General features: G+C 35.9%; 2 protein-coding genes across 6 annotated transcripts in view; one reads left to right on the forward strand and one right to left on the reverse strand.

Annotated features, from left to right (window-relative positions):
* The first annotated feature begins 3,301 nt into the window (after positions 1-3,301).
* On the forward strand, positions 3,302-10,701 carry LOC127851312 (F-box/LRR-repeat protein 21-like). Of its 3 annotated transcripts, XM_052385012.1 has the most exons (4): positions 3,403-3,445; positions 4,089-4,127; positions 8,323-9,705; positions 10,077-10,701. In XM_052385012.1, the coding sequence occupies exons 3-4, from the start codon at positions 8,326-8,328 to the stop codon at positions 10,104-10,106; spliced, it is 1,410 nt and encodes a 469-aa protein (XP_052240972.1). In that variant the 5' UTR covers positions 3,403-3,445; positions 4,089-4,127; positions 8,323-8,325; the 3' UTR covers positions 10,107-10,701. The 3 variants fall into 3 exon arrangements, with proteins under 3 accessions (XP_052240973.1, XP_052240974.1, XP_052240972.1); XM_052385013.1 differs by lacking the exon at positions 4,089-4,127 and having other exon boundaries at positions 3,302-3,445; XM_052385014.1 differs by lacking the exon at positions 4,089-4,127 and having other exon boundaries at positions 3,302-3,445; positions 8,323-9,595.
* Positions 10,702-14,075: 3,374 nt separating this feature from the next.
* LOC127850361 (uncharacterized) overlaps positions 14,076-27,269 on the reverse strand; it is a 154,912-nt gene continuing 141,718 nt past the window's right edge. Inside the window, exons 1-3 of one of the 3 annotated variants that reach the window (XM_052383338.1) lie at positions 24,819-25,043; positions 23,028-23,121; positions 14,076-16,815 (exon numbers count right to left, since the gene is read on the reverse strand). In XM_052383338.1, coding sequence (XP_052239298.1) covers positions 15,463-16,815; positions 23,028-23,111 — 1,437 coding nt within the window. In that variant the 5' untranslated portion in view covers positions 23,112-23,121; positions 24,819-25,043 and the 3' untranslated portion in view covers positions 14,076-15,462. Of the gene's footprint in view, positions 16,816-23,027; positions 23,122-24,818; positions 25,044-27,269 lie in introns of those variants that run through there. The other 2 variants (XM_052383339.1, XM_052383340.1) reach the window with 2 other exon arrangements.

Here is a 27,269-nt window from a genome sequence, read left to right on the forward strand (position 1 = left end):
ACGGTCAATAGAAAAGTTTCTAAAAGTAAACGCATCTCTCATGTCAAACTGTAAGACGATTTCGATAATCGCCTTTCTTTTAAAACAAACCATAATACAAAGCAGACACACTGGAAAGGGAGAAAACGTAATTAAACTTGCATGTGTTGAACATGGTAATATTATTCTATTGGTATTTTTACTATGATTTTATGTGCGACACGGCACATAAAGTTGATTAAAACTTCAGTGAATCGGCAACATATTTTAGCCAACCGGAGTGCAACAGAAAAGTATTTTTGTATGGCAATGATGGCTCCAATGTATCACCTTATGTATTGTACATTGTTTTATCGTGACAGATTTGTGCAATACTTTTTTTCTAATGAAATATCAATGTGCATAGGATGGTAACAGCCAGTTAGATTGTATGCACTATATGCTTTGATTAAGGAATCTTCTTCACATTAACCCATTTATGCCTAGCGTCTAGAAAAAAGGCATTGGCAAACAGCGTAGACCCAGATGAGACGCCGCATGATGCGGCGTCTCATCAGAGTCTGCGCTGTTTGCTTAAAGGAATTTATATAAGAAATATTTTTAATGTAGAAATAAATATACTAGACATCCCTAATGTTGGAAATAAATTGTTCCAATTTAGAAGGATGGGAGAGTCCACTAGGCATAAATGGGTTAGTTGCATTGATCCTCATCTGAGAACTAATGCCTGCCTCTGATAACTTTTACCTAATATTACCGCACTAATTTTCCACTATATATTACGATAAGAAACCATGCTTGTTTGAATTGATTTGTTTATTCAAACGTTATTCTCTTTATAGTGGAATTGTTCGAAGTATGTTTCGCATACAAATTAATGCAACATACCACCCACCCCCCTCCTCACTCCCTTTCATCGCGTTGAGTGTCGTGCGTCTACATCAATGGTTCACAGGCGACATTCAATGTGGCATCGGTTTAAATAGTCGAGGGTACACAAGAATCTATTAGAACCCTAAATAAATAAATAAACTCATCTTGATTTACTAGAAGAAATGTTTTCAGTATATATGAATCTTGTTATGTAATTCTTTTCCGACCTATGTTTATAGACAGCACCGATGCTAACTGAAATATCACTGGTCTGTCTTAAGATTGGAGAGTACAGTTGGAAATATACGCGAAGATGATTTACATTCAACTCAGAGGCTAACCTTGATACACTTTTTCCGGCACAGCTGTTTAAAGGGATCTTTTCACGCTTTGGTAAATTGACAAAATTGAAAAAAGTTGTTTCAGATTCGCAAATTTTCGTTTTAGTTATGATATTTGTGAGGAAACAGTAATACTGAACATTTACCATGGTCTAATATAGCCATTATATGCATCTTTTGACGATTTTAAAACCTAAAAATTATAAAGCGTTGCAACGCGAAACGATTGAAAAATTTGGAGAGTTCTGTTTTTGTCGTTAAATTTTGTGAAACTACGAAGATTGCTTATATAAGCTATAAAATACTTCAAGTATATGTACTCGGCGGAATAGCTCAGTAGGCTAAAGCGTTTTTACTTCAGGACTCTGGCAGGACTCCAGGGGTCACTGGTTCGAAACCTGGTCCGGGCAATGTTCTTTTCCTTTTTTTAATTTTATTCTTGATTTTTTACTGGAGCTTTTACGATCCAATGTTTACATTTATCGATATAAAGCATTTAATGAATAAGTTAAAAAATGCCAAAATCTGTGAAAAGGCCCCTTTAACGTTAAGTGTACAATACAATTCAAATACAATTTCCCGCGGCTAGACACGAATGAATACACTTCATTTATTGCATTGGCTGATTTGAGCATACCACCAGAACATTGGAAACATGACCGCGTCTTTGCAACACTGTTTTACTGCGTGTTCAGTGTGAAACAATTGTATCTCTAATGAAAAGGCTTGATAGATAGAACAGTTTTACACTCAACTATTGACATCAATACAGTTTGTACGTGCACCTTTTATTTTCAGATGATGGCCAGCGCCAGAGCGTTTTTACTTAAAGGCTTTGTTCTCTTATTTAGTAATTACTTTCATATTCCTGTCTGTGTACTAGTATTATTGAAGTTCATAAATGTATCGTTTTTTTCCTATCCTGATATTCATTTTGGCCAAACCATTTTAAATTGTTTTCGAAATTGAACATTTAACATGTAAAAGTATAAAGTTTTAAACAAGCCGTCGTTCCAGCAGTGGAAGCGTGGCCTCACTTTAATGCATTGCATTCCAACCCGCATGGTATCAGGGTCAGATCGCGGCCAGTAAAATAATCGTTATATATAGACGCTATCGCGTGAACTAGATGAACTGGAATTTTCTTTAGACCTGAACTATGTTAAATGAAGATATTCAGCGATATAATTATGGCATGTCAATAATAGATTCTTAATGTGTTTTCAACAATTAATACCACGATAAATATTATTTTTGATTAACTACACTGTATTATCCCCCGCCATAAGGAAGGGATATTTTTGGGGCGTTGTCCGTCCGTCCGTCCGTCGAGAGCCATATTTTGGAAGTGCGTTGGCGGATTTCATTGAAACTTGGTATGAGTATATATATGGATAAGAGGATGATGCACGCAAAATGGCATTGTACAACATCTGTTAATAACGGAGTTATGGCCCTTTGTATCTTGAAAAAAAGCTTTTTGGGGTGTCAATTATAACACTTTTGTGTCCAGAAGCATATTGGCGGGGGATATCAATTCAACGAATTTGCTTGTTTAACAAGAATTATTCCACCGTATTGGCTAATGCATTAAGCATGGGCGCCATGAATCTCGATACTGTTAATTATCGAATCAAATAGCAATGCCCGACAAACCACTAAAACAGGTTTGTTCGAAGAACGCGCGTATAAATATTTAAAATATGTACGGATACTTCGCGTGTGGCCGGTTGACTCGTATGTTTTAATTTCACTTCCATTCTTCTTTTGGTTTTCTGTTTTGTATCTATAGGTTTATGACCAGCAATATGTAATAATGTAAACTAAGCCGAGAAAACTCCGCGTAACATTCCGTACTGCGTGTGATGCAGCTAAGAACTGCACAGAAAAAGTCATTCGCTATCTTTGATCTCATTCATTGAACTTTTTACCTTTCACCAACTCCAACCACAATCAACGCCGTATATCTTTTTAGAAAGATATTTCTTGTTATCTCCCAAATTCATTCAGCTGAGAATGCTATTTAGAGAAATGTATATTAATGAGTGTAGCTACGTGCAAATAACTTTATTTTTCCACAAAAATAAACAATTTTTACATTAAATGAAATTTACACATGTATTTGAACTAGTATAATGTAACCTAAAGGAAATTTGTGTTAGTTGTTCATAACCTCAGAAAAAATGCGTTATTTACAGCTTTGTCATTTCTATTTTTAGATTGTAAACCAAAGACGTTATTAGGCCTACCTGGTAAGTTATTTTCACTTTTGTTATGCATTCTTTATAAAGGCTTATAAGCGATTTTACGGAAAATGTGTATATATGTATTATACATACCATAACCATTAGATAAATTATGTGTTTAAAACAGTAAAGCAATAAATGTAAAAGATTTTTAAGCGATAGGAAGTGATTCATTCTGTGTGTGATCACCGGTTAGAGCAGGAAGTACTGTTCAGTCCTACTCAGTTACTCCCAGGACGGCTAGTTTTTAGCCATCGGCTTATCAGCAGAACTAATAAGTGTTAACTGTTCTGTGGTCATAAAGCACACTCCCCTGTCAGGCTGACAACAGCCTTCTTGGCGATAATAAATGAACCCAGGTGTTATATCTGGCCAAATCTGAATATGCTGCAACATGTTTCAGAGAGTTATTGACCAGTGTAATTATCAGTTGTGCCAAATATTCATAGCCAATACAACATTTATTTTGATTTTTTATATTTATAAAACAGGTAAGCTTGAAATTTGTTCGTAAAATAATTTTATGTTCACCTTTGTTAGATTTTAAATTTGACATGTAACAAGCACCGAACATGTAATATGAAATGATTGAAATTAAAACTAATAGAAGTTATATGATTTTAAAAGATAGTTTTCTTTACTCTTTCAGATTGACAACCAAAATGACTTTTCATATTCCATCACTGAGGTAACTTAGAATAGTTTTTGACGAAACTGATTCAGAATATAATTATTATCTTTGATGAGTTCAAAGCATTTCTAAAAAACAATAAGTGTGGAGATGAACCAGCAATTAAAAGTGGCAACATTTTCAGTTGGTTGAAAGGAAAAGATCACAGTGTAAAAAGTGTTGAAGGAAAACCTTCATTTAAACTGGAGAGCATATAGTGCAATACTGTATGTCATATCGCGACACACATGAAGTGTGTAGACAGGTTACGAAGGAATTAAGGAGATATTAGTTAAACAGTCAGAGGAAACCCCCATTACATCTACAAAAGAGATATACAAACATATAGTTAATGCTGATTTTCTATCTAAAGTCCTTTTGTCGGAACTTAAAATTGAGGAAAGTGGCATTACAACATTAAATTCATTTTACTAAAATGAGTTTACTGAAGAAAGCTGGAGGAAAATATGTTTCTTTGAAATGCATTTTATGAGAGAAGGAGATACCATATATGCCGACAATAGCAAAAATGTTGCTTTCAAATTTTGTAGCCTTATGCTGCATAATTACATTTTACTTTAATTCTGATATACATTATGTTTTATTTTGATTGTGTAGGAAGTTGTAAGGGTTCGAACACATGATATCGATAAGTGTATACATAATGTTAGTTATCTTTAGTATTAATCATTATTAAAATCTAATTGATCGGGTACCATATAACGGCGCAACCTTTCGACTGACTTAATGTAAGCTAGCCTACATAGTGTTGGAATGTATGTCTTGAATCTGAATTGATGTACAATTTGTGTAAGTGGTTACATATTAAACAAGAAATATCTTTAAAAAAGATATACGGCGTTGATTGTGGTCGATGTTTATGAACGATCAAAAGTTATCTCTATGAGATAAAAAGTAGCGGATGCCTTTTTTCTGCGCAGTTCTTAGCTACATCACAAGCAAATCAATTACGGGGTGTTGCGCCAGATTTCGTGGCTTATTTTGCTTTATGTGATATTATTACTCAGATATCTATAGTTACAGAATAGAAAAACACAAGAAACATGAAAATAAACGAGTGCATAAAGGTCAGCCGGCAATACTCGAATCTTATTTAATTGCATAATTATTGTATAGTGAATTATTATGCTCATGCTTAATAAACTGGTCAAAATGGATAAATATTTCTAATTAATTTTATCAAAATTGGTCCTTATCATGCAAATGTTGAAAACATATTAAAAATCGATGATTGACATACCACAATAATATCGCCAAATATCTTTATTTAGTATCTTTCTGATCAAAACAGACTTCAAGTGCACAAAGTTTACGAGACGGCGTTTTTATAAAGATTTCTGCAACTGACCGCAAACTGACCTTGATACATTGCGGATTGGAATGCAATGCATTAAAGTTAGGTAACAATTCTGCTGCTGAAACGACGGCTTGTTTACGCCAACTGTACACGACCAAGGCAACAGCTGTGCCTAAAATATTGATATATCGACAAAGCGACTAAACGAACTATTTACTCCATCAGACAAAAATAGCATAGATTCCAATTTTTTCCTTCAATGAAAAGATCGCAACCCCTTCTGCAAACTCCGGTGATGAACTGTATATAAACTCTGACTTTCACACACTGGCCGCGAATTGACCCGAAACCTCGCGGGTTGAAATGCAATGCAAGTAAGTACTAAATATGAGAATATAGCCTTTAGTATAAACGCTTTTGCGCTGGTTATTCTCTGAAAATAAAAGGTGAACGCACAAACTGTATTTATGTCGAAAATTGATTGTAAAACTGTTTGATCTATTGAGCCTTTTTATTAGAGATAAAATTGTTTCATGCAGTAAAACAGTGTTACAAAGACGCGGATATGTTTCCAATGTCCTGGTGTTATACTCAAATCAGCCAATGGAATAAATGAAGTGTATTCATTTGTACCTAGCCGCGGGAAATTTTATTTGAATATTATTGGACACTTACAAAGGTCAAGTCAGGACAAAAAGCTGGCTTAATACAGCTTATGCCGAAAAAATAAGTGTACACAAATACAAGCATGCTGTTATTTTACAGAGAAGAATTTCAAACAATAAAGTATTGTTCTTGTTTTTCAGAAAGAAACATGCTGTTTGATGAACCAGTGCACAGATGGAAAATATGTTTGAAGTAGATCAATGCAAAATTCATGTTGATAAGACTTTAAGTTGGGACATTTTGGTATTTAATATTTATCAACCACAGGATACTACATCTAATTAATTCATTTAATTATATAATTTAAGTTCAACACTCCACTAGCAAATATCATGCTGGATACTCATGTTGATAGTCCTGTAAAGTTGTTTATTAAAAAAATTGTTTTTTAACTTACTGATTAGTAACATGGTTACCCGTTATGTATATTATGTGAACATTTGTTATGTGAATTACAAAGGTGAAGTTGGTATTTGGTGTATAAATTAATGTTTTTTTTCCATGAAATGTCCTTGCTAGAAAAGTTTGGGTTACAATCATGACAGTACTAAATATAAATGTATACAACAGCTTATCATTCTATTATTATAAATTGACAAGAATTCTATAAAGTTTATGTGGCATACTATTAATGCTATTTCAACTTGTTTATATGAACATTAATAGATGCACATTGAAAAAAAAAGGAATATTCAATTGCTTACTTCTGAATAATTTGATAATTATGTGTAATAAAAATTATCTGCATTATAATTTTATATAACATAATTATAATTATGCTCTGAGATCATTACATACTCTTCGCATATTCATATACTTTACATAACATAGTTAATAAACATGTTGTTCAATTCAATAATAAACTATGTACAAGTTTTGATCTTTTTTTATATATTTTAAAATCCATCATTTAAATACAAGCACGATGCTCTTTATTAAAATGTGCTTTAGTTAATTAATATTAATTAACTCTTTGATACCTATTAAAATGCATGCCCCTGTATTTTTCTACAATCAAATTATTCATTTAGTGTGTGAGCAATGTTTAAAACCCTCTGAATTCTCAGCATTCTACACCAGTATCTTGTAATTAGATATGGCCAATAAATCCCCTCATGTTATCACTTCCAACAGTGATCAGCCCTTCACACCACTTTGATAATGACCCCTGAACAGTTAAATAGATTAGCCCTGATCTTGTTGAATCTATGGAGAAAGGAGTAACCGAGTAGGACTGTGTTTATTGTGTGAATCATGTGTGATTAACACAGACTGTTGGAATGTTGTTTCCATTTACTAAGTATGGCCAGGGGACCTATACAAACAAAAGCATACACTTAAAGAAATGTGTAAGTTAAGTGCTAAATAGGGGACAAATCCCTGCATCGGCGACTTCAAATGGCTATATTTCAATAAATCCTGAATAATAAAAAACAATAATAACCAGGATTTTTCAAACATACACGAAAGTACCTCCTTTGCATATACCAAAAGATATTATAATTCAAAAATGCCTTTAAACAATAATAGAACTGGATTTACTAATTACCCTTTCGAATTTCAGTCAAATGTATCGGTGTTTTTAATCGTGTGGACTCAACACACGTTCAATTGCTTGGCGTATTTAAATAATTATACATGCACAGCTGATTATCTTTTATGTTGATATAATCTAACGTTGGATTTTGTCTGAGACCAATCCAGACAGAAGTAAAAACTCCTTGTGATTTATCCCAATATAATAAAATAATTTATATAGGAATACTTTTTTGTGGCAACTTGTCTTTATCGAGTTGTTAACGGCTCAAAATTTCACAGTTCAACAACCACCATTTATTTTAACATCGCGAAAAAAGGAAATTTAGCTTCAAGACATTTAGAGGAACAATAGCCCAAATGTCGTTCTAGTATTTTAATTCGGAAAACATGTTCACGGTATGTGACACGTTTACACTTATTCTTTAGCAGTTGATCAGTTAATAAAACCTAAAGATTAGTAAGCGCAATAAGCTATTTTTACAGTTTGGGCTTTGTTGCGATGAAAGTTTTTTTAAACTGACATCCAATTCGTAAACAAGTAGTATGCGCCGTTCACAAATATAATTGTAACGATATATCTTTTTTTTTTGTTTCAAAATAAAAAAGATAAAGTACAACATAAATTAATATTGATTTTTTGTTATTGTTTGATAATTTAAACAAGACCAAATCGTTTTTCTTTCTCTCCAGAAAATGGCAGACGGAACGGACGTCATGGCTGACTTTAGCACGTTACCTGACGTAGTGTGGGTGCGGATACTGCAGTATTTGCTCCTCCGTGACCGGCAGGAAGTCGCGAGCACCTGCCACTTGCTGCACGACGCATTTAATCACCCGTCGCTATGGAGAAGACAGGTTTTGACGTTCATTGGTGACAAAGATAACTCAAGCAGAAAAGGAATTCCAGTGTATCCTGCCAGGCACAATATGGAGCTAACGAAACAATTTGGGCAGTATTTTCAGGATCTGACGATTCGCGTTATTAGTCATTTTAGAACAATGAATTCTGACCTGAGGGAATTATTAGTCCAAGTAGCCGAGAATTGTCGTCTGGAATCGTTAACACTGGACATAGGCAAGCAGACGTCACAATTTCATAAACGTTACGGGTTTCCTCCGGACCCAAACGCGATTGCAACATTGGAGACATTTGTGAAAACCGCGTTCCGAATGAAGCATCTCGCTATCATGTCTTGGCCTATGTTTAAGGATAAAAACGAAAGTTTATTCATGGCTCTAAAATCAAACGAAAAGCTAAGGGACAATCTGGAATCTATGACGCTCTTTTGGTTAGATGGCGCGGAATGGTCAGAAAGAGAACCTCTACTTCTGTCCGCAGACGACACTGTCGATCTGGTAAGACATTTCCCGTATCTCACGTGCCTTGGCCTCAGGTCACCGATGGTCAATAATGGCCTCCTGGAAATGCTCGCCGAAACTTCGCGCGCAAAACTGAGGACACTGAAACTTGTTATCCACTATCTGTGGCAGAAACGAAACTTTGCTGTTCCGCAGATAGAACAAAAATCATGGACAGCTCTTTTAAACAGAAATCCGGACTTCAGAGTAGAAGTGACCGTGTTTTTGGCAACCCCTACAATGGAGTTAGCCAGCATGCTTACACCGGAAGCGCCCGTTTCGTACTTCCGTTTTATGAAGTACTCGAAGCTGGAGTCATCATCATTGGTCAAGATCTATACCCAGTACAGCGGTACACTAACAACCTTTCATAGTCTGTGCGACTCGTACGAAATGGACTCTGAGCTGATCCTATTGTGTGAAAAATGCGAGCTTCTGACCGATCTGATTTACCATGGTGAAATATACGTGAACACCGTTAAATGCATTTCGAAGTCACGCGGTAGGAAATGGAAACGATTCGAACTGAAAGATTCGAGCATAAAAATACACACCGAATTTGATAACATAGACAACGATTTGGTTCTGCAGCGAAACGAGCAAGGTGAGCTGATCCAGTTACGTTTTCAGCGGTTTCTGGCTACAGACGACGAACAGCTGCGGACGATGAGAGAGGAAGTGTCGTCTGCAATTGGGGAACCATGGAAACCAACTGTAGTGAAGAGCTAAGACGCGTCATAGAATTTCTTTAAAATATTTTAATTCTCCCCGAATTTTAATTTTTGTGATAAATTACAATCACAATAGAACGCTAGACCCTTTTGTCAAATCAAGATATAACCGCATTTGTCTAAAATAAATGACCGCTTTAAGCAGAGTATTTAGGTAGTAAGACAATTTTTAATATCATTATTCTTGAAATGCAATAGCTTCCGGAAAATGATATAATAACGAACACTGCCAAATCACACAATATTGTAATGTTTATACATGCTATGATGTAAATAGATTCGCTTTGTATTGTAAGGACGAGATGTTGGCTAATTTCGAGTAAATGTTTTGTGTTTTTATCCATGTACAAACAGATCACACCTTCCAACTATCTGCCTGTTTAATAAGGGAGTTGGCTTACGGAGCGGGAGGTCGAAAGTTAGAGCCCCACACAAGGCACGCTCTGACATGACCTGGTTGCTTAGCCAACAGTACTCGAATCGAGGGATAGCGAATGTTTGTCTGTCAAACAACCCGTAAAGATGTTCATCCGCAGAGCTGTCTCATCAATTAAACGAGGCTGGCCATTTATCGAGAGACTATAATGACCACTAACTATACTGTCAGAAACATGACTCATTTCAAACTAACTCTGTGATGTGTACAGAAACATGACTCATTTCAAACTTACTCTGTGATGTATACAGAAACATGACTCATTTCAAACTTACTCTGTGATGTGTACAGAAACATGACTCATTTCAAACTTACTCTGTGATGTGTACAGTCTGTCAGAAACATGACTCATTTCAAACTTACTCTGTGATGTGTACAGTTTCAAATAGACTATTTATTGGGATTTAAAATGTGCATTATATGAATCGGTGTATACACAGGTTGAATATATTTTGATAATCTATGTTTTGGTACTCGTAGTTAATACTTTTATGTTGTTTTCTGTTGATTTTAAACAAGTATAAAAGAAATGTATTTCTTTCACTTTGTGTTATACTTGCCATATACTCCCGGATAAAACATGACAACGCGACCACACAAAAATGTGTATAGCCATTTAGGAAATTTCCCGCGACAGCGATTTTGTCTTCAATACATACATTCTCATTAAGATACAAAATGCTTATCAAAAAGGCTCTTAAAATTGAAAATCTAAACGGCGGGAAGAGTAGAAAGACTTGGAAAGAAAGAAACGATACCAAACTGAAATTGAATTATGGGTGGCTTTTTTTGTAAAGTAAATATGAGCGCCTGAACGTATAATGTCTCTTTATGTTTAGAAAATACGAAAGCAGCCCTTGGCAACTCGTCTCAAAAATGTTAAATACTATTTCGAGGGAATGATTTTGATAATAGATCAAACGTTCGTTATGTTTACCATGATTTATCGTGATATATCTCGACAGCATTAACATTTAAATCCAGAAGTCTTCCGCATCATGGTAAGTGTACTGCATTATCGGCCTGCCAATGCGCATCGACGGCAGTTATGGGAAACACGGCCATGGCAACCGCCAAGATCTCGGGTATGACATCTGTTGAAATATCGTAATGGACCGCATCAACAATTGAACAACCTCACAGGAGTCAAGCAGCAGCATCCTGAAGCGCTCGCGGTATATTGTTTATATGAGAGGTGTTTGCGAAGTAACAATAGCTTGTTATCGCCTTGGTCATTCACATATAGTCTATGTAAAGTGATTTTCAATTCTAGACTTGGTCAAAATACAACATCGGTACTTGCGCGCCGTGTCTATGTATAGTGATTTTCAATTCTAGACCGGGTCAAAATACAGCATTGTTACTTGCGTGCCGTATATCGTCGAGGCCATGCCGAGGCACGACGAGGCTGCTGCTTGGTTTAAATTTGCAGACCAAATATTTAAAATTAAATTCATTGACAAACATTGGCCTTAATTGTCCTGTCCGGAATATATTTGAATATAAAAAACAGTATGTATACATTGTCAGTTGCAGAAATTTAATCAAGTTTTTTTAACATCGTTTGTAAGCAAAGCCTTAGCGTAAAACTACTGAGATAGTGTAGAATATCGGGCAATACGTTCTCAACAATGTTATTACAATTAAGTGCACACAGTAAATGCCTAGTCGGAGTTGCCTCAAAACGTGCCCGCATGTTCTTATCAATAATGGACGTAGCTTTACGAAACTCATGGGCACATTCATAACGAGGGACCGTCAGTCCAATAAAGAGACAAGTATGTATTATTTTGCTTTTATTGGTTCATAAAACGTTTTAATTGGCCGCAACACTGCTTCATCAGCCATCGGCGTCCTTTATACCCATTGGCAGCAACACTGCTTCATCAGCCATCGGCGTCCTTTATATCCATTTCGTATAAGAAAGTATGTTCTTACTGTGACGCAAAGAATCTTTCTATGTTCTGCCTTTTTTCTCAGAGGGGTGGGGGATAAAACATCGATACAACATCAAAAGTGATCGTTATTTAATTCCAAAGTATCGAACTCTGTCACAATCTTTTCTGCTTAATGCAGGACGTCAGAACCGCGACTACCATGTCGTTTGCGTGTATTATCTGAGTATCGCTGCTCGCAATCGAAAAGTTTGATCGAATTTAACGCGCATTACGAATGTAGTATGAACACACAAATAATGGGAGGAACACCACAAAACACCATAAACATTGCTCGGATGCGCCTTGTTACCGTCGAAAACGAGGGTAAGACTTTCAATACCAAACGCAAATTAATAAGTACGCCATAGAGTTTTTATTTTTTTTATAAGAACCCACTCGATGTGATAGATTGCAGTGGGTTCTCCCTAGACACGAGCGGTCCAAAAAACCAGTTCGTTGCGGTTTTACTTCTGAACGTCTTGCATTTCTGCCTCCATTCGGCTATGGTGTCCGCCCAGTGATCCGGAGCTAGAGGGTTCGAACCACACTGGGAGCGTTCCTTCGATTTCCCCAAAGACACCAAGTACTGGTTATAGTCCCAGGAAAATGACTCGAGAGCGTTTCTATAAGAATAAGGCTATCGATGCAATCGAGCTTGAATAAATAGGTTTAAACTAAACAACACTTGTATGGATCCGGTGCGCACAATATTTAATATATAAACTGGCGCCAAATCTTTTTTGGGCTACATTAAAACAGGAGCCAATGATACTTACGAGATGGTGCTAAGGACTGGAAATTGTTAAAATGCATGGATAAATCTACAGGGTGAGCAGTTTTTATCTCTTTTTTCAGTCGTTTTCGGATAAGTTTAAAATAAGTCGTTTTTGTCATCGAATGTAAAAAAATCAAAGCACATTTAATGTGTTCATGTACATATCGGGCTTCGCCTTAATGGTGGACAAATGCTCCTTTTTCCGATCGTTCATGAAAATCAAATCTCTAGTGGTTTACCTAGGAGGGCATATGGGAATGGCGAAGTTGATTCAGAAATGGCATTTTTGCGCGCTTAATTTAAAAAGGCCAAATATAGCGCGAAAAGCAGGATTTTGGGGGAATAATTAAAGCGTATTGGCGGCAGTTTCATGGAAAATTCAATTATAAAAATACAAACTTAAGAGTTAAAGAAATATTTAATTGAGTTCAATAACTATATTTAATACGTTAACATTTTAATATCTTCAACTTCATCTACATGCTATTTCAGTAAACTGGCGAGAGTGACAAACATAATAAAGCATACATGAATATGAATCTAATTATAGACTGCTCCACTAACGTATAAATCAAACCATGTTTGTTTTTTCCCATTTTCAAACGATGATCTTAAATTTAAAAAAATCGTTACTAGTAGACTTAACTCATATTTACAAAGACTCGTTTCTGTGTAAATTTCAAAAGAATATTTGATCTTGTATCGTAGAGAAAAAGCGGACTACCTTGAGGAAACCCCATCTGTCAGGTATGATGACCACCAACCAAAGTCACATGCATCCGAGAACGGGGATAATAACCTGGATCGCCTTTGTGACAAGGTTGTGTTGTATAAATTGCCATTTTGTGTGAAGGAATGAACCATGAAAAGTATTTTTCATGTTTTGTCTCTTTGGCATACGATAAAAATACTCCACCCACCCGCATGGCAGGCGCTGTCTAGCATTGGGAGGCGGGGTTTGTGCATACATATTTACATAATATTGTTCTCGTTATTATCATTTCAAACATGCTACAGCAGTACATTAATATCACACGTTAGTCCGCAAATATGTATTACGCGGTTTTACCAAGAAACAGATAACGGACATTTATTATGATATAATATCATACTTTATTTAAATCATAGGTGAATAATACATTTTGCATTAATACATAATATAAACACATACATCTGAATATATAAATTGAAGATTTGACCTTTATGCTTGACCTTTGAACTAAGGAGACGGTTCTCCGCAAATGACACAATCTAGATTAATAATACTTTTAAAATTACATGATGAACGCTTATAAATAAACAGTACCGATGATCTGTTTAATGTCCAAATTTAAGTTTTGAAATCAAATTTTGACCTATGCGTTTGAGGTCTAGAGAAGGGTTTTACGCTCGACTTAACGTATCCTCCCGATGATCTTAAGTGGTAACAGTCAAGACAAGCCTATTTGTTTACGACTTTGACATTTGTACGACATTGACTTTTGATATACGGAGACATGTCTTACATGCGACACACTCTTTCCTTATTGCTGTCTATTAGATCATGTATTTTAACGGCATGATTAATGACAAAGAAACAGTCCGTACAAGATGTTTTATGGCCAAAGGTGACCTTTGACCTCTTAAAGTGACCTTCACCTTTGATATAGGAAGAAGTGGCTTAAATGCGACACGCCGTCTCCTTATAATTGTGATTTGTAGTAAATTATTTTAAAATCGCCTGATGATATACACTTTTACAATCACCAGCACACGCTTTTTCATGGCTTACTTTGATGTTTGATCTCTAAGTTTGATATAAACCCATTTATGCCTCGTGGACTCTTCCATCCTTCTAAATTGGATCAAGTTATTTCTAAAATTAGGGATGTCTGGAATATTTATTTCTATTTTTAGAATATTTCTGACAGAATTTCGTTTAAGCAAACAGTGTAGACCCTTATGAGACGCCGCATTATGCGGCGTCTCATCTGGGTCTACGCTGTTTGCCAATGCCTTTTTTTCAGGACGCTAGACATAAATGGGTTAACTTTTGATAGAGAGAGAGAGGTAATAATAGTGAAATGCCGTCTTCTCTTCGTGGTAAGTTGTGCTACTTTATAAAAAAAAACACGTTAAATGACAAAGTTACAGTCCGGAAAAGCTGTTTTGGCCAAACTGGAGATGGTTGTAAGCCGCGACTCATGATAATGAAATTTGTGATAAGTGACTATACAATTGTACGATGAATGAAGTTTATGTCCGGACAAATCTGAAGTACACACGCACGCATGCACACACATACACTCGACCATTAGTATTTTAAAATCGATCTTTCCGCATGAACACTTAGTCATGTTTTAAAATCAAATATAAAATTAAAACATATTTTTTTCTTATATCAAACCATAATTAATGTCAGATTGATATTTAAATAAGTCATTATTTCTGTGACTATATAATAGTAATTGACACGTAAGGTATATACTAAAATACTAACGTATACTAAAATGACAAAAAACTTATTGATGTATGCAAATTTTGTATTTTTTAAATAAAAAAACACAAAAGCCTAAATTGTTTAAATAGTTTCCCGGAACATATGAAGCACAGTCACATCAAGACTCTGAGCATAAACATGTATCTGGAATATGAATCCTTCACATCATAAACAGTGCCGCCTTCCATAATCATCCTTATAGAAAATTCGCTAAATATCTCATCTATGTGTCTCATTATCTCTACCATGGTGATTTTACTTTCACAGTTCTCATATGAACAGCGCATGAATCTGCTGCTCAACTCAAACATCAGTAGCTCAATCTCCATCCTTTTCCTGCTGAACCACAGCAGCGGCTCTGGGTGACCGATAACGGCCTGTCGTATCTTTGGCAATCTCATTACCACCCTCGGTCCTTCCCCTATCATGTCCGTGATATCTGCCACCCATTTACGCTGCTGTACTTCCTGCAATCCACACGCTGCCATCAGATTTCGCTCAGGAATCATGTAATATGGCAGCTGTGTAGATGATATCGCAGTTCTGAGTGTTCTCAGTGCGTCATGTAACCAATGGATCAAATTCCTTTCTTGAAACATTTCGGATGGATTGCGTTCAGCTTGCCAAAGTATTATGTTTTTCAGCACATAGGATGTTATTTCTTTATTGCTTGGTTTTAGAACCTCTTTTACAATCATTTTTAGAATTACATACAATTTAGCCTGAACCATATTTAGATTGGTAACAATTTCTGTTTCTCCCATGTTAAAACAAATCCTCCACTCTAAATATTTGTACTCACTGCCATTAAATCCGACGGGGGTGACAACAGAACCCAGTGATACAACTTTATGCACGACTTCCGGTGGCGGCCAAAGCCGAGATCGTTGAGCCCATCTCTGCAGGATACTGGGGCAGTGACAGCGTATTGCGAACACTAGGTCGTAATTAATTCCTAAGTTTGTACACGGTATTGATGGCCCCATGCGTTTAAATGGAGGTCCTGATTTAAGCACAAGACGATTCAAAATTTGTTCTATATCATCAAGCCATAGACCGCTGCTTAGCAAAGCGTTCCCTTTTCCGTCATCACAAAGAGCATGTTCCAATCGCAAATTACTTGTGTGCGACCCACATCTCTCACGTAACATCCTGCAGTGGCCTGGGTATACACGTGTATCCATTCTGTACACCTGTATGTCGTCCGGTATGGTTTGAAGATTGATCCCAGCTTCCACACACAGGACACCGTTCAGCAATATTAAACGGTCACTGTCGCTTTCATTCCAGCAGGTCAGCCCCTCGGCCTTGCTGCCAGCTGTGATGAAAGTACCAGGAAGGAATCCCGCGTTCACAAACATATCACTTTTCCTGTATAACTCAACACGTCTCCGTCTGATCTCCTCCCCATATCCCAGCAGGGTCATTATATGGCAGACTTGCACAGACACACCTTCAATATCATCCTGAAAATAAACAGGAGCCAACTAGTATAGTGCATTTAAATGTCGTTTAATTTACATTGCAGGATTGCAATTCGTTTTCATCAAATGATAGTTTGTAAAATCAACTTCAATTTAAACTTGTTCCTAATTGTCATATGACAATTTATTTCGATAAAAACAAACCTAAGATTTAAGTTATCAGAAAGCCTGATATTAAATGAAATGATTTTAATATTAATTCATTGCGCACTTATTTACCGACATAATTCACAGTTATTGTATTAAAATAAGCTGTTTCAATTTACTTTTACTGAATGCAGTTAATAATACTAATACTTGAACATTTTTTCATGAGAACGAAGAGAGTGGATAGGAGAGTGGATAGGAAAACGCGTAAACATGTAAATACCTTGCCAGCAAATACATATTTTCCTTACGAGAAGTCATGCCTGCAAAACCCGCATTTTAAATTAGAAACTATTCTGTGATCAACAGTACTCTAAGTATACGTCGTGCACAAGGCATTTATTATGATCTTACATCAACAGCTGATTTTCTCGCACCGTTGATGAGTTAACACATGACAACTCTTTGTTAAATTTATATTTTATTTTGCGCTTATACAAACGTAACCTATTCATATAAAAGAATTTAATAAATAATGAAATAATTAATAAAATTATCTTTTTTAAATAATGAACACTACATCGATCTCTCCGAAAATATGACTGTTCGTAGAATTAAAAAAAAGTCGTTTGTAGTGGAATTAGATTTAACAATACTTACGGCATCGAGCATTTTTCATTATATATTTTCGTTTATGAAATGATTTAAAACATGCCATTCTATAAGTTATAAGTAAGTCAAATACAAGCTCAACATTGCATACTAGGAATATATAAATTTAAAATTGTTATAACAATGCCATGTAGTGTATTCAAACGTCGACTCTTGATATGCGACATTGGCTACCCAATATCAAACAATCAATAGTGGTAAAAGCTATCTGTTAAAAGAGGTATGAACTATATAAATTACCATGTGCTTGGTAGCATTTGAGCAAAAACATCTTTGCGGTTCTATTTATAACCAACTCTCCAACGCTCAAAACAGGTTAAAAGTGTAATGTTGTGCGTGTTTACACATTTAAGCATATTATTATTGAAATCTGTCCTTGACTTACCCATTAGTGAAGATTGTACAGGCTGCTGTGTCTATGAACGCTTTCAGACCCCGACTTACCCATCAGTGGCGACAGTACATATTGTTGTGTTTGGGAGCGCTTTAGTCTTTGACCTACCCATATGTGACTGAGTTTGTTCTAGCGGTCTCCGGAAACCTCCCAAAAAAGAAACAACTTTAAGTTGCCACGTATCGCTTGCTTATTTCTAGTCGGTCGTCATTTTTCCTTTAGTTTGTGATTTATTTATTGCAAACAAATCTTTACAACGGTATGAACAATGAAGCCACGTAGCGTTTGAGTATTAATATGCGGGAACGAAGGGGTAGCTACAACAATAAGTTTTTCGGCTCATTAACAATTACATTTGCTTTGTGGTTTACTTTAGTAAGGCGTCCCTTCTGTAGTGTCGGGCATTGGTGCAGATAAATAAGAAGTAGGTGACTTTCAAAGTCCTCAATTTCATTTTTGAATTATTGCAATATATTCCTCGACAGTCGTTTACGTAGAAGGCTGTTACATTAAAAAAATATTCAAATTCTTTTGAATTTTCGTGAAAGTGTAACGATAAATGAATTAAGCGTTTTACGTATATTACGATTTGGGTTATTTTTAAGTTTGTTAACCGATTTTTCGAATTCGCGGCTCTAAAAAAAACGCGCACGTGGTCTTTATATCCGTGGACCGGTAATGTAAAGGTGTTCCGACAACTGTTCACGCTGCTGTGTCTGGAAAACGCTTTTAGTCATAGACTTACCCAGTAGCGACGACAACTTTTTAACTTTATGGTCGCGGGCTTTGCGTAGCTTTTTTAGCTTCTCGCGATCGTTTTGGAATATGATTGGTTGTTTTGCTATTTCAAGGTAATACAATTTTAACGTATTGGGTTGTCCCGGAGTGTTTATTTACTTTATATTAGAGAAAATTAAACAAACCACAAATTCATAGGTCATTTTATCTCGGATACTTTGTAAGATATGTACTATGCCCATCCTTTAAGTGACATGTGTATCTTGTACATCGATGTCTGGTTACTACATGCCTTTTACGTGCTAAGATTTTTCAAAGAATGATACAATATGCGTACCTACATCAATGTATATTCTAGCTATTCGATCTTCGTTCTGGGATATAAGAAATTTGTTTTAACCCAGTTATGCCTAGTGGACTCTCCCATTCTTCTAAATTGGATCAATTTATTTCCAAAATTAGTGATGTCTTGTATCCTTATTTTTATATTTAGAATATTTGTTACAGAAATTCCTGTAAGCAAACAGCGCAGACCCTGATGAGACGCCGCATCATGCGGCGTCTCATCTGGGTCTACGCTGTCTGCAAAGGCCTTTTTTCTGGACGCTAGGCATAAATGGATTAATGTAGCATTTTGGTAACACGCGGACAATTTTTTTATATTTATTTTTATATTTCTTACTTATTTGCATATGTTCCATATATATATATATATATATATATATATATATATATATATATATATATATATATATATATATATATATATATATATATATATATATATATATATATATATATATATATTCATGTATATTCATGTTTTTTTATAATAACACGTTGGTATGTATATACGATTAATACATGATATGTTTGCATATAAATATTTACTTATATATGCTATATTGGTTTATACGTTACTAACACTGTAAATGCAGATAATAATGATCAACTCTTTACGCATATGGAGGAAATATAGTTGTATACTTCATAAACACATTATATTCCTATATAAATTAAATCTCTTTACCAGGCTGGTAGCCATGGTTTTGAAAATTGGGGTGCGAATTTTTGCCATCGACGATTGTTATTGAGCAACGAAGTGGCGAAGGGGGTAGGTTCGGGAGGGGATGAACCCCTCCAGCAATCGGGGGGTTTCGAGATCCTCCTCCATTCTGGTGAATTTTTATCTGTATTTAGATACTGAAGCTGTAGAGCATTTTTATATGAACTTTCAATTTCATTGACCATACTCAGTGACTGATCGACATGAATATGATATATAAACATGTATTCCCCACCACGTTTTTCAATAACCACCTTTTTTGATCAGTCACGGATATACTTCATTTTATACGGCGTTTAACCCGACACTAGTATGCGCGCACACACTTTGTTTACATAATTATGCAACAACAAATTTATAGCATAAAAGGTCAACAATAAGAACGGTATAAAATATCATTATTTATGGGAATCTTGGAATCTTGATAAAATTTGTGTGTTTTACCATTCCAACATTCTACAATTCATAATTCGAGCAAATTAAATGGAAATACTTGACTTTTTTTCAAATCAATTGTTTGTCTGCATACTATGGACAGTACCAGAGGCCTAACATTGATCTAAACGTCCTAATAGTGTTTTGTACAACAAACACTGATTAACGAAACTAGGTCTTCTCGCATCTGCATCTATACTAAAATATATCAAAATGGTATAACTGGTTATTTGAATTTTTTAAAACTATTTTTAACAAATTAGTTATCTTTTTCTAAACGCATTTCAGAAACATATAACACTTAAGGCTTCATTATATGTTCAAGATCCGTCACAGCTGATAAACAGTTTTAGTTAACAACCACCTGATCATATGTTATAAGGTTTTAAATTCATTATAACAACTGTTTAAGAGTAGGACATTCCTGGTGTCAAGTTTGACATAATTATAACATTGTGGAAAGTTATGTATGTGGAGCAGAACAGATGGCTTTAAGTGCTGGTAAACTACAAAAATGCTACATTGCTTTGTAGAAATGATTTGTTTTCTTGTCATTCAACACAAAAATTATCCTGTCTTGAGCATATCTGATATTTTTGTTGCTGGAAAACCCTTTACGTGATCCGAAAATGGTTGTACGGGGATATAACAAAAAGACAACGCAGTCTGTCGAAAATTCTGTGCACAATGTGTAATTGTTATAAATCGTGGTGTTATGCAAAGTGATTAACCAATGACTCCTTAGTCTTCGGAAATAGTCGAAGGGTGTTCTTTGATTTCAGTCATTTTCGGAAGCTGACATAACATTCCGTTCATAATCATCTAAAATGTATTTTCCTTTTTTATAAGATTATTTATTCAAGTTTATCAAATTGTTTTTCAAGCCATTTAGAATATTGTCGAAAAAGGTTATTGGACTGGTATATCAACCATAAATAAGTAGTCTTCATCATTTCGTTATGATACTAATTAAAGTTATAGCTTTAACAGACATTAATCACGATGACAAGTTACAAAACAATCATTTGGTATCAAATATGTATAAATAAGTATTGATTTTATACGGAGTATAGTGCCAGCTCAAAAATTTTGCATTATACTGTAAACGTACAGAAAACAAATATCCATGTATAACAAAGATTCATATTCCATTTTGCGTGTACCGGTTTCTTAGATCTTCTCAAATGTTGTTCTTAAAACTTCGGATGATTTTAACAATTCGACGGTTACAATTTGTAAATAAAAATCACGCACTATCTTGGAAATGACTTAATCGATAAATTTATTAGATGCATGGTGACCTGTCGGTTGCATATTGAATACAACATTATTTTAACGCTTAAATACGAAGACTTACTGGGTTCCTGGAAAAAATAAACAACCGTTTTTGCTTCAAATAAAGTTGGGTGCAACTTAAAGTACCATTTTTTTACTCGTCAAAAAAAATGGGTGCGAACGCACCCAACGCACCCCCCTTGGTTACGGATATGAATTTACACACAGGCGATAATCGGCAGTAAAATTACTAGCAAAGTCACGATAAATGATACATCGGGGCGTTTATTGCCGATGAGTATGCATATGCCTTTTGGATGATCGAAAAAATGATCGCGCGAAACGGTTTCTAACTTGAAACGCCCCAGTGGCCTCATTTCCGACGCCATTGATGACATGAGAGGAACGTTCATGTGTGTCTTGGAACGATTTCAGTCACTGACTAACCCGTGAATGACGACTGTACCGACCGTTGTTTTTGTGGACGCTTACAGTCACCAACTTAACTGAGAGTGACATCTGTTAAGACTGCTTTGTCTGGGAACGCTTTCTGTTCCTTACCAATGCGTGAGTGACCACTGTACAGACTGTGCTGTATTACATCTGCCAGACGGCATATCCGTTAGTGATGACTTTAAAGGGTGCTTTATCTGGCAACATTATTGTTTTCAGATTGAAAATATGATTTCAGATTGATCAGACTTTTATGTATGGAAACGCGTTCACTCCATGACTTAGCAGTGAGGGACAACTGTACAGGCTGCAGTATATGTGGACGTTTCAATCACCGACTTACCCATGAGAGATGAATGTACAGACTGCTGTGTCTTGGAACGTCTTCAGTCTCTAACTTACCCGCGAGTGACGACTGTAGTGGTGTATCGCGGAATGTTCTGACTCCCTGACTTATCAGTGGGTGATGGCACCACAGGCTGTGAGTCTGGTTGCGCTTTTGGTCCACTTCTAAGTAACGAATGTACGTTCTGTTGTGTATGGACACGATTTCAGTCAATGACTTACCCGTAAGTGACAAATGGTGTGTCTGGAAAGCATGTTTTCTCTGAAATACACGAGAGCGAACGCTGGGAACGCCATCTTTCTCCGACTAGCTCCGTGTGATGACTGTACAGAAGACTCTTACTTTCCCAAGATTGACGACGATTTGAGTCGTGTTCTGAGAAAACTGGGCATGATGCATGTGCGTAAAGTGTCGTCCCAGATTAGCCTGTGCAGTCCGCACAGGCTAATCAGGGACGACACTTTCCGCCTAAACTTGATTTTCGGTAAGAAGAGACTTCATTTAAACGAAAAATGTCATAAGAGCGGAAAGTGTCGTCCCTGATTAGCCTGTGCGGACTGCACAGGCTATTCTGGGACGACACTTTACGCACATGCATTATGCCCAGTTTTCTCAGAACGCAACTCATTTATTCACTGTTTCTGGGAACGCATTTTTACCTTAAAGTTCTGTGAGCGAAGACTGTAGAGGTTTTTGTGTCTGGGAAACGCTTTTTGTTTCTAACTTACCCGAGAGTGACGACTGTTCAGGCTGCTGTGCGTAGACACGTTGTCAGTTTCTGTCATACAACGATCAACACCTCCTTCTGCCATTTCCAACCGCCTGCAAGTACACATACATTTTAATAATTAAATGGAATAATATTATATGTGCATACCTCGGTTTACATGCTAGCCCAAATATTCTGTTTTGTCAGAGATTGATCTTATAGAAGGCCATCGTTTGGTCAGTGTAACTATGAATCTCTGGAAAATGACCTTTACGTTCTATTAGCAGTCTGTTTGGTCTTATCAATGCTTCTTATTCCATTACGGTACACTATAAGCTCAAAGCGGCAAATGCCGTCCCTGATTTGCATATGCTCACTGCGGACTTTGTTAGTTGCATCAATTTAATCACGTTCTTTTCAATAGGTTTGTATGCGAAGCTGAAATGTAAACTTTAAATTACTGTGGCAGTGTAGAAGAATGCTGTAAGAATTTCTCCACAACGTTATAGCACTTAATTTACAAACATAAATGCAATATCAGGCTTCCTGAAAAGTCCCAAAAAGTGCCTGTCAACCGGACAGGCTGATGAAAAGTTTGCCTGTCCGGACAAAAAATTCACCTGACCGAACAGTGTAAGTTTATAATTGAAGAATTAATTAAAGTTTAACTCATATTTATTGCAATGCGCAGCCTGTGTACAAGTACACTCGATAAAGTAAAACAAAACGTTTGCGTGTTCTTGTGATTAGAGTGTATGCTGGACAACAGCTTTTAATTATATTCAGACTCAAAACAAAATAACATAACATGACTACGCATTGATTAGTAGACTTGCACTGTATTGGATCGTTTCAACATACGTAACAAAACATATTGATTTTGACACGTCATAATGCAGCCAATTTCTGTCAGACTTCCACTACTTTGAAAAGTTCTTTTTACTTGTTTTGCTTCATATTCTTTCGATTTTGTTTTTTTCCTCATCGCTTAGCTTCCTTTTTTGGCCTTGTCTAGCGCCATTGAAACTTTAGCAACATCATTTATTCATGTGTAGTTTTTGTTAAAACGTTTGTAATTGGATAGGTGGTAATATGTCGGGCCAATAAAATTGACGTTTTTGAAAAAACAACAAAAGGAGAGCACTCTTAAAAACTAGTGACGCGTTAGTGTTCTTAATGACAAAAAGGCTCGAATTTCACAAAAAGAGGGATTCTAATGCGGTGTTTTCGTTCTTTTGGCAAGTATAAGACTTTTCGGTATTTAGTCACAATTTTTTTGGCCTGTCACAAGGACTGGCGATATTAGAAATTTCGCCGGACCGTAAAGAATTTTGCCGGACAAGACCGGCGTTCCGGCCTTTTCAGGAAGCCTGCATACATATCGGTGTAGTTTTAAAACTTGTCCGCATCTTTTTGTAAATAAAGCACGTAGAAAGAAAACAGGGGCATGAACATCTGTCCATCAAAGACGCACGTCAGTTTAATGACGATTTGAAAGGTTCATAGAACTTTTAAATAGTATATTCCGCGATTGGCGCAACATATACCCCACACAAGGAACAACTATGACTTAAACATTTTATATTTTGTTTTTTTTGGGGGGGGGGGGGAAGCGCCGATAAGTTACGAGAAATGTGAAACAACCCCAATAACGCGATAAAGATACAATGTCATTCACATTATAATTTATAATAAAAAAGTCATGCTAGAATCGAAATGATATTTATTGCTTTTGTGATTATCAACAAATATCATCGATGAGTCGAACATTATTTGTGAACGATAATAAAATTAAATATGACTTACGTACAGCTCAAATTATAAAAGTTGGAAGAAAGCCTGTACACGTTGCTTTACTTTTCGCTCGAAGGGCGGCATACCCAAACTTCGAAAATCGGGCATATATCGCAGACAACGTCCATAATTGTAAAACAAGTATTCACAAATATTTACTCCGGAATCTTTGTTAAATATGGTGGTAATTTAACATCGTCATATGATTATTTTCGTCTCGTTGAACATTTCTCTTCCGGATGTTGCGTGATCAATCGGCAGCATCCGGTACAGTCATTGTTCTTTCCGTTGTGAAGATTTCTGAGAACGCGACATGTTAACTTCCGTAATTCAGGAAACATAATGGAGTTACCGAGAGCAGTCAAGAGGACACAATTTAAAAATGTGACCAAGATAATATGAGCCTTGTTCTGAGAAAACTGGGCTTAATGCATGTGCGTACAGACTAATCAGGGACGACAATTTCCGCCATAACTTGATTTTCGGTAAGGAGGGACTTACTTGAAACTAAAAATACCATAAAAGCGGAAAGTGCAAACTGTACAGGCTAATCTGGGACGACACTTTACGCACATGCATTAAGCCCAGTTTTGTCAGAACGCGGCTCATATAAATCTTTAACCGTCAGGAATACGAATGTAGATTATAAATAAACCAAATGTAAATATCGGGATATTAATCTCAGTAAACCTTTCTGAAGTCATATTTGGTTCGAAGAACTGCCATCTCAGCCAGTTATTCTGATTATAAATAAATATAATATAAGTAGTTTCAAATAAAAAATATCACTTAGGTGGCCATGAGTAATATGCAAACTAAAAGATAAAATCAATGCTCGCATAAACGGGAAATATCCGGCGTCGTAACTGCCTCAGTTTAATTTTTCAGTCGCCAGTTGCACAAAACCAAGTTCGTATACTAAGATATACTTCGTGTTAATTGTGTTTATACTACGATATTTAAATGCTTGAACGTGGAAAGAGTTATTGGACCAAGAAAGCGCTGCACACCCCCCCCCCCCCCACACACACACAAACATAATATATAATGAACTTCGGAAACGCAATGAACGTTGCTTTGACTCACCTGGCGACCGTCGTATGGTTGACAACATCATTTAATTTCAGACTGTGACAATCAAACGCGCTGAAATGTTAGTAAGATTGTCATAGCAGGATAGTTTGTAAAAAAAACAGTCGACACACTCGAATGCGATACGATCAGAAAGCGATGGGTCTCGTACTTGGTGTTTACGTGCCTCTTTCAGCGTCCGCACCTAAACCGCATGGTATACATGGCATTGGTACCTCGGCACTCTTCGCCGTAATTTAAGAACACAGTATGGACCTCAGAAATGCTATATGGATATAAACTTAATTCTTAAATTAATGGTATCTTATACAATCATACAGTGTTACAAATAGCATGCATTTTAAATGAAATGTAAGTCTAAATAATCGGATTTTTACTTCTTGAGAGTTCACTGTTACATTGTAAAATAAAATTAATCATCAAAATGATATACATTTCTGTACGGCTATTTGTTTTACTATACTAGCTGGATAGGATAACGTAACAACATCGTGTTTAAATGAGATTTGAACGGCCTTAATAATGCACAAACGATGTTTTTGGTAAACACACACTTCCGTTGGGGCATGCCCCAAGTTCTGAGAATGCCCCTACTTCTGCTTACGCCAACGAATGAGATATTTTATTTAGCAGCATCTTTAACGTGCGCATTAGATAGCTAAAAGGTTCGCACTCGATTTCTATTACGTGTGCACTCGATAGCTATTACGATCGAATTCGATAACTATTACAGTCGCACTCTATATCTATTACATTCACACTATATTTATTACGTCCACACTATATAGCTATTGCGTTTGCACTACATACCTGTTACGTTCGCACTAGATAGCTGTTACGTTCGCACTCGAAAGCTATCATGCGCCGGCGATAGCTATTTTGAGCGCAATCAATGTATGACTAATGATGTTATAAATATTCTGATTGGTCAGTTGATAACTTTTTTTTCACTTGTATACAATATACATAACATTTCTGATAGTTTTAATTACTTACAAACGACAATGATCAATGTTTTGATAAATTCTTTTTTGTTTTAGTTCGTTATAGTTTTATTCTATTTCTATTTCGTTTCATTCTTCTCGATCGACCACACCGTTTCGTTTGATTTCGTACAAACTACAACTCTGGTTGGTTTGATTCCTTCAAAATACAACTTTTTTTGGTTCGATTCTTTCCGACGTAACGGTAAAGCCCTATTTTGTTTTATAACTAACAAACGACAATTCGGTTTCGTTTGATATTTTTTGTACAAAAGACAGCTCTGTTGTATTTGAAACCTTATGATTGATCGTTTAAACGAGTACAGAAATTATTAGAGGTAGATACGTTCAATTATAAACAGGATATTTTGTAAAATATCAGATAACCATAA

The sequence above is a fragment of the Dreissena polymorpha genome, chromosome 11 (genome assembly GCF_020536995.1).
Source record: "Dreissena polymorpha isolate Duluth1 chromosome 11, UMN_Dpol_1.0, whole genome shotgun sequence".
Lineage (NCBI taxonomy): Eukaryota > Metazoa > Mollusca > Bivalvia > Myida > Dreissenidae > Dreissena > Dreissena polymorpha.

Excerpts from the sequence above, each read along its gene's own strand:
- LOC127851312 (XM_052385013.1), top strand. The coding sequence starts at position 8,326 with ATGGCAGACGGAACGGACGTCATGGCTGACTTTAGCACGTTACCTGAC. Across the intron at positions 9,706-10,076 it reads GGGAACCATGGAAACCAACT|ATCACACCTTCCAACTATCT; the intron begins GTAGTGAAGAGC and ends ATGTACAAACAG.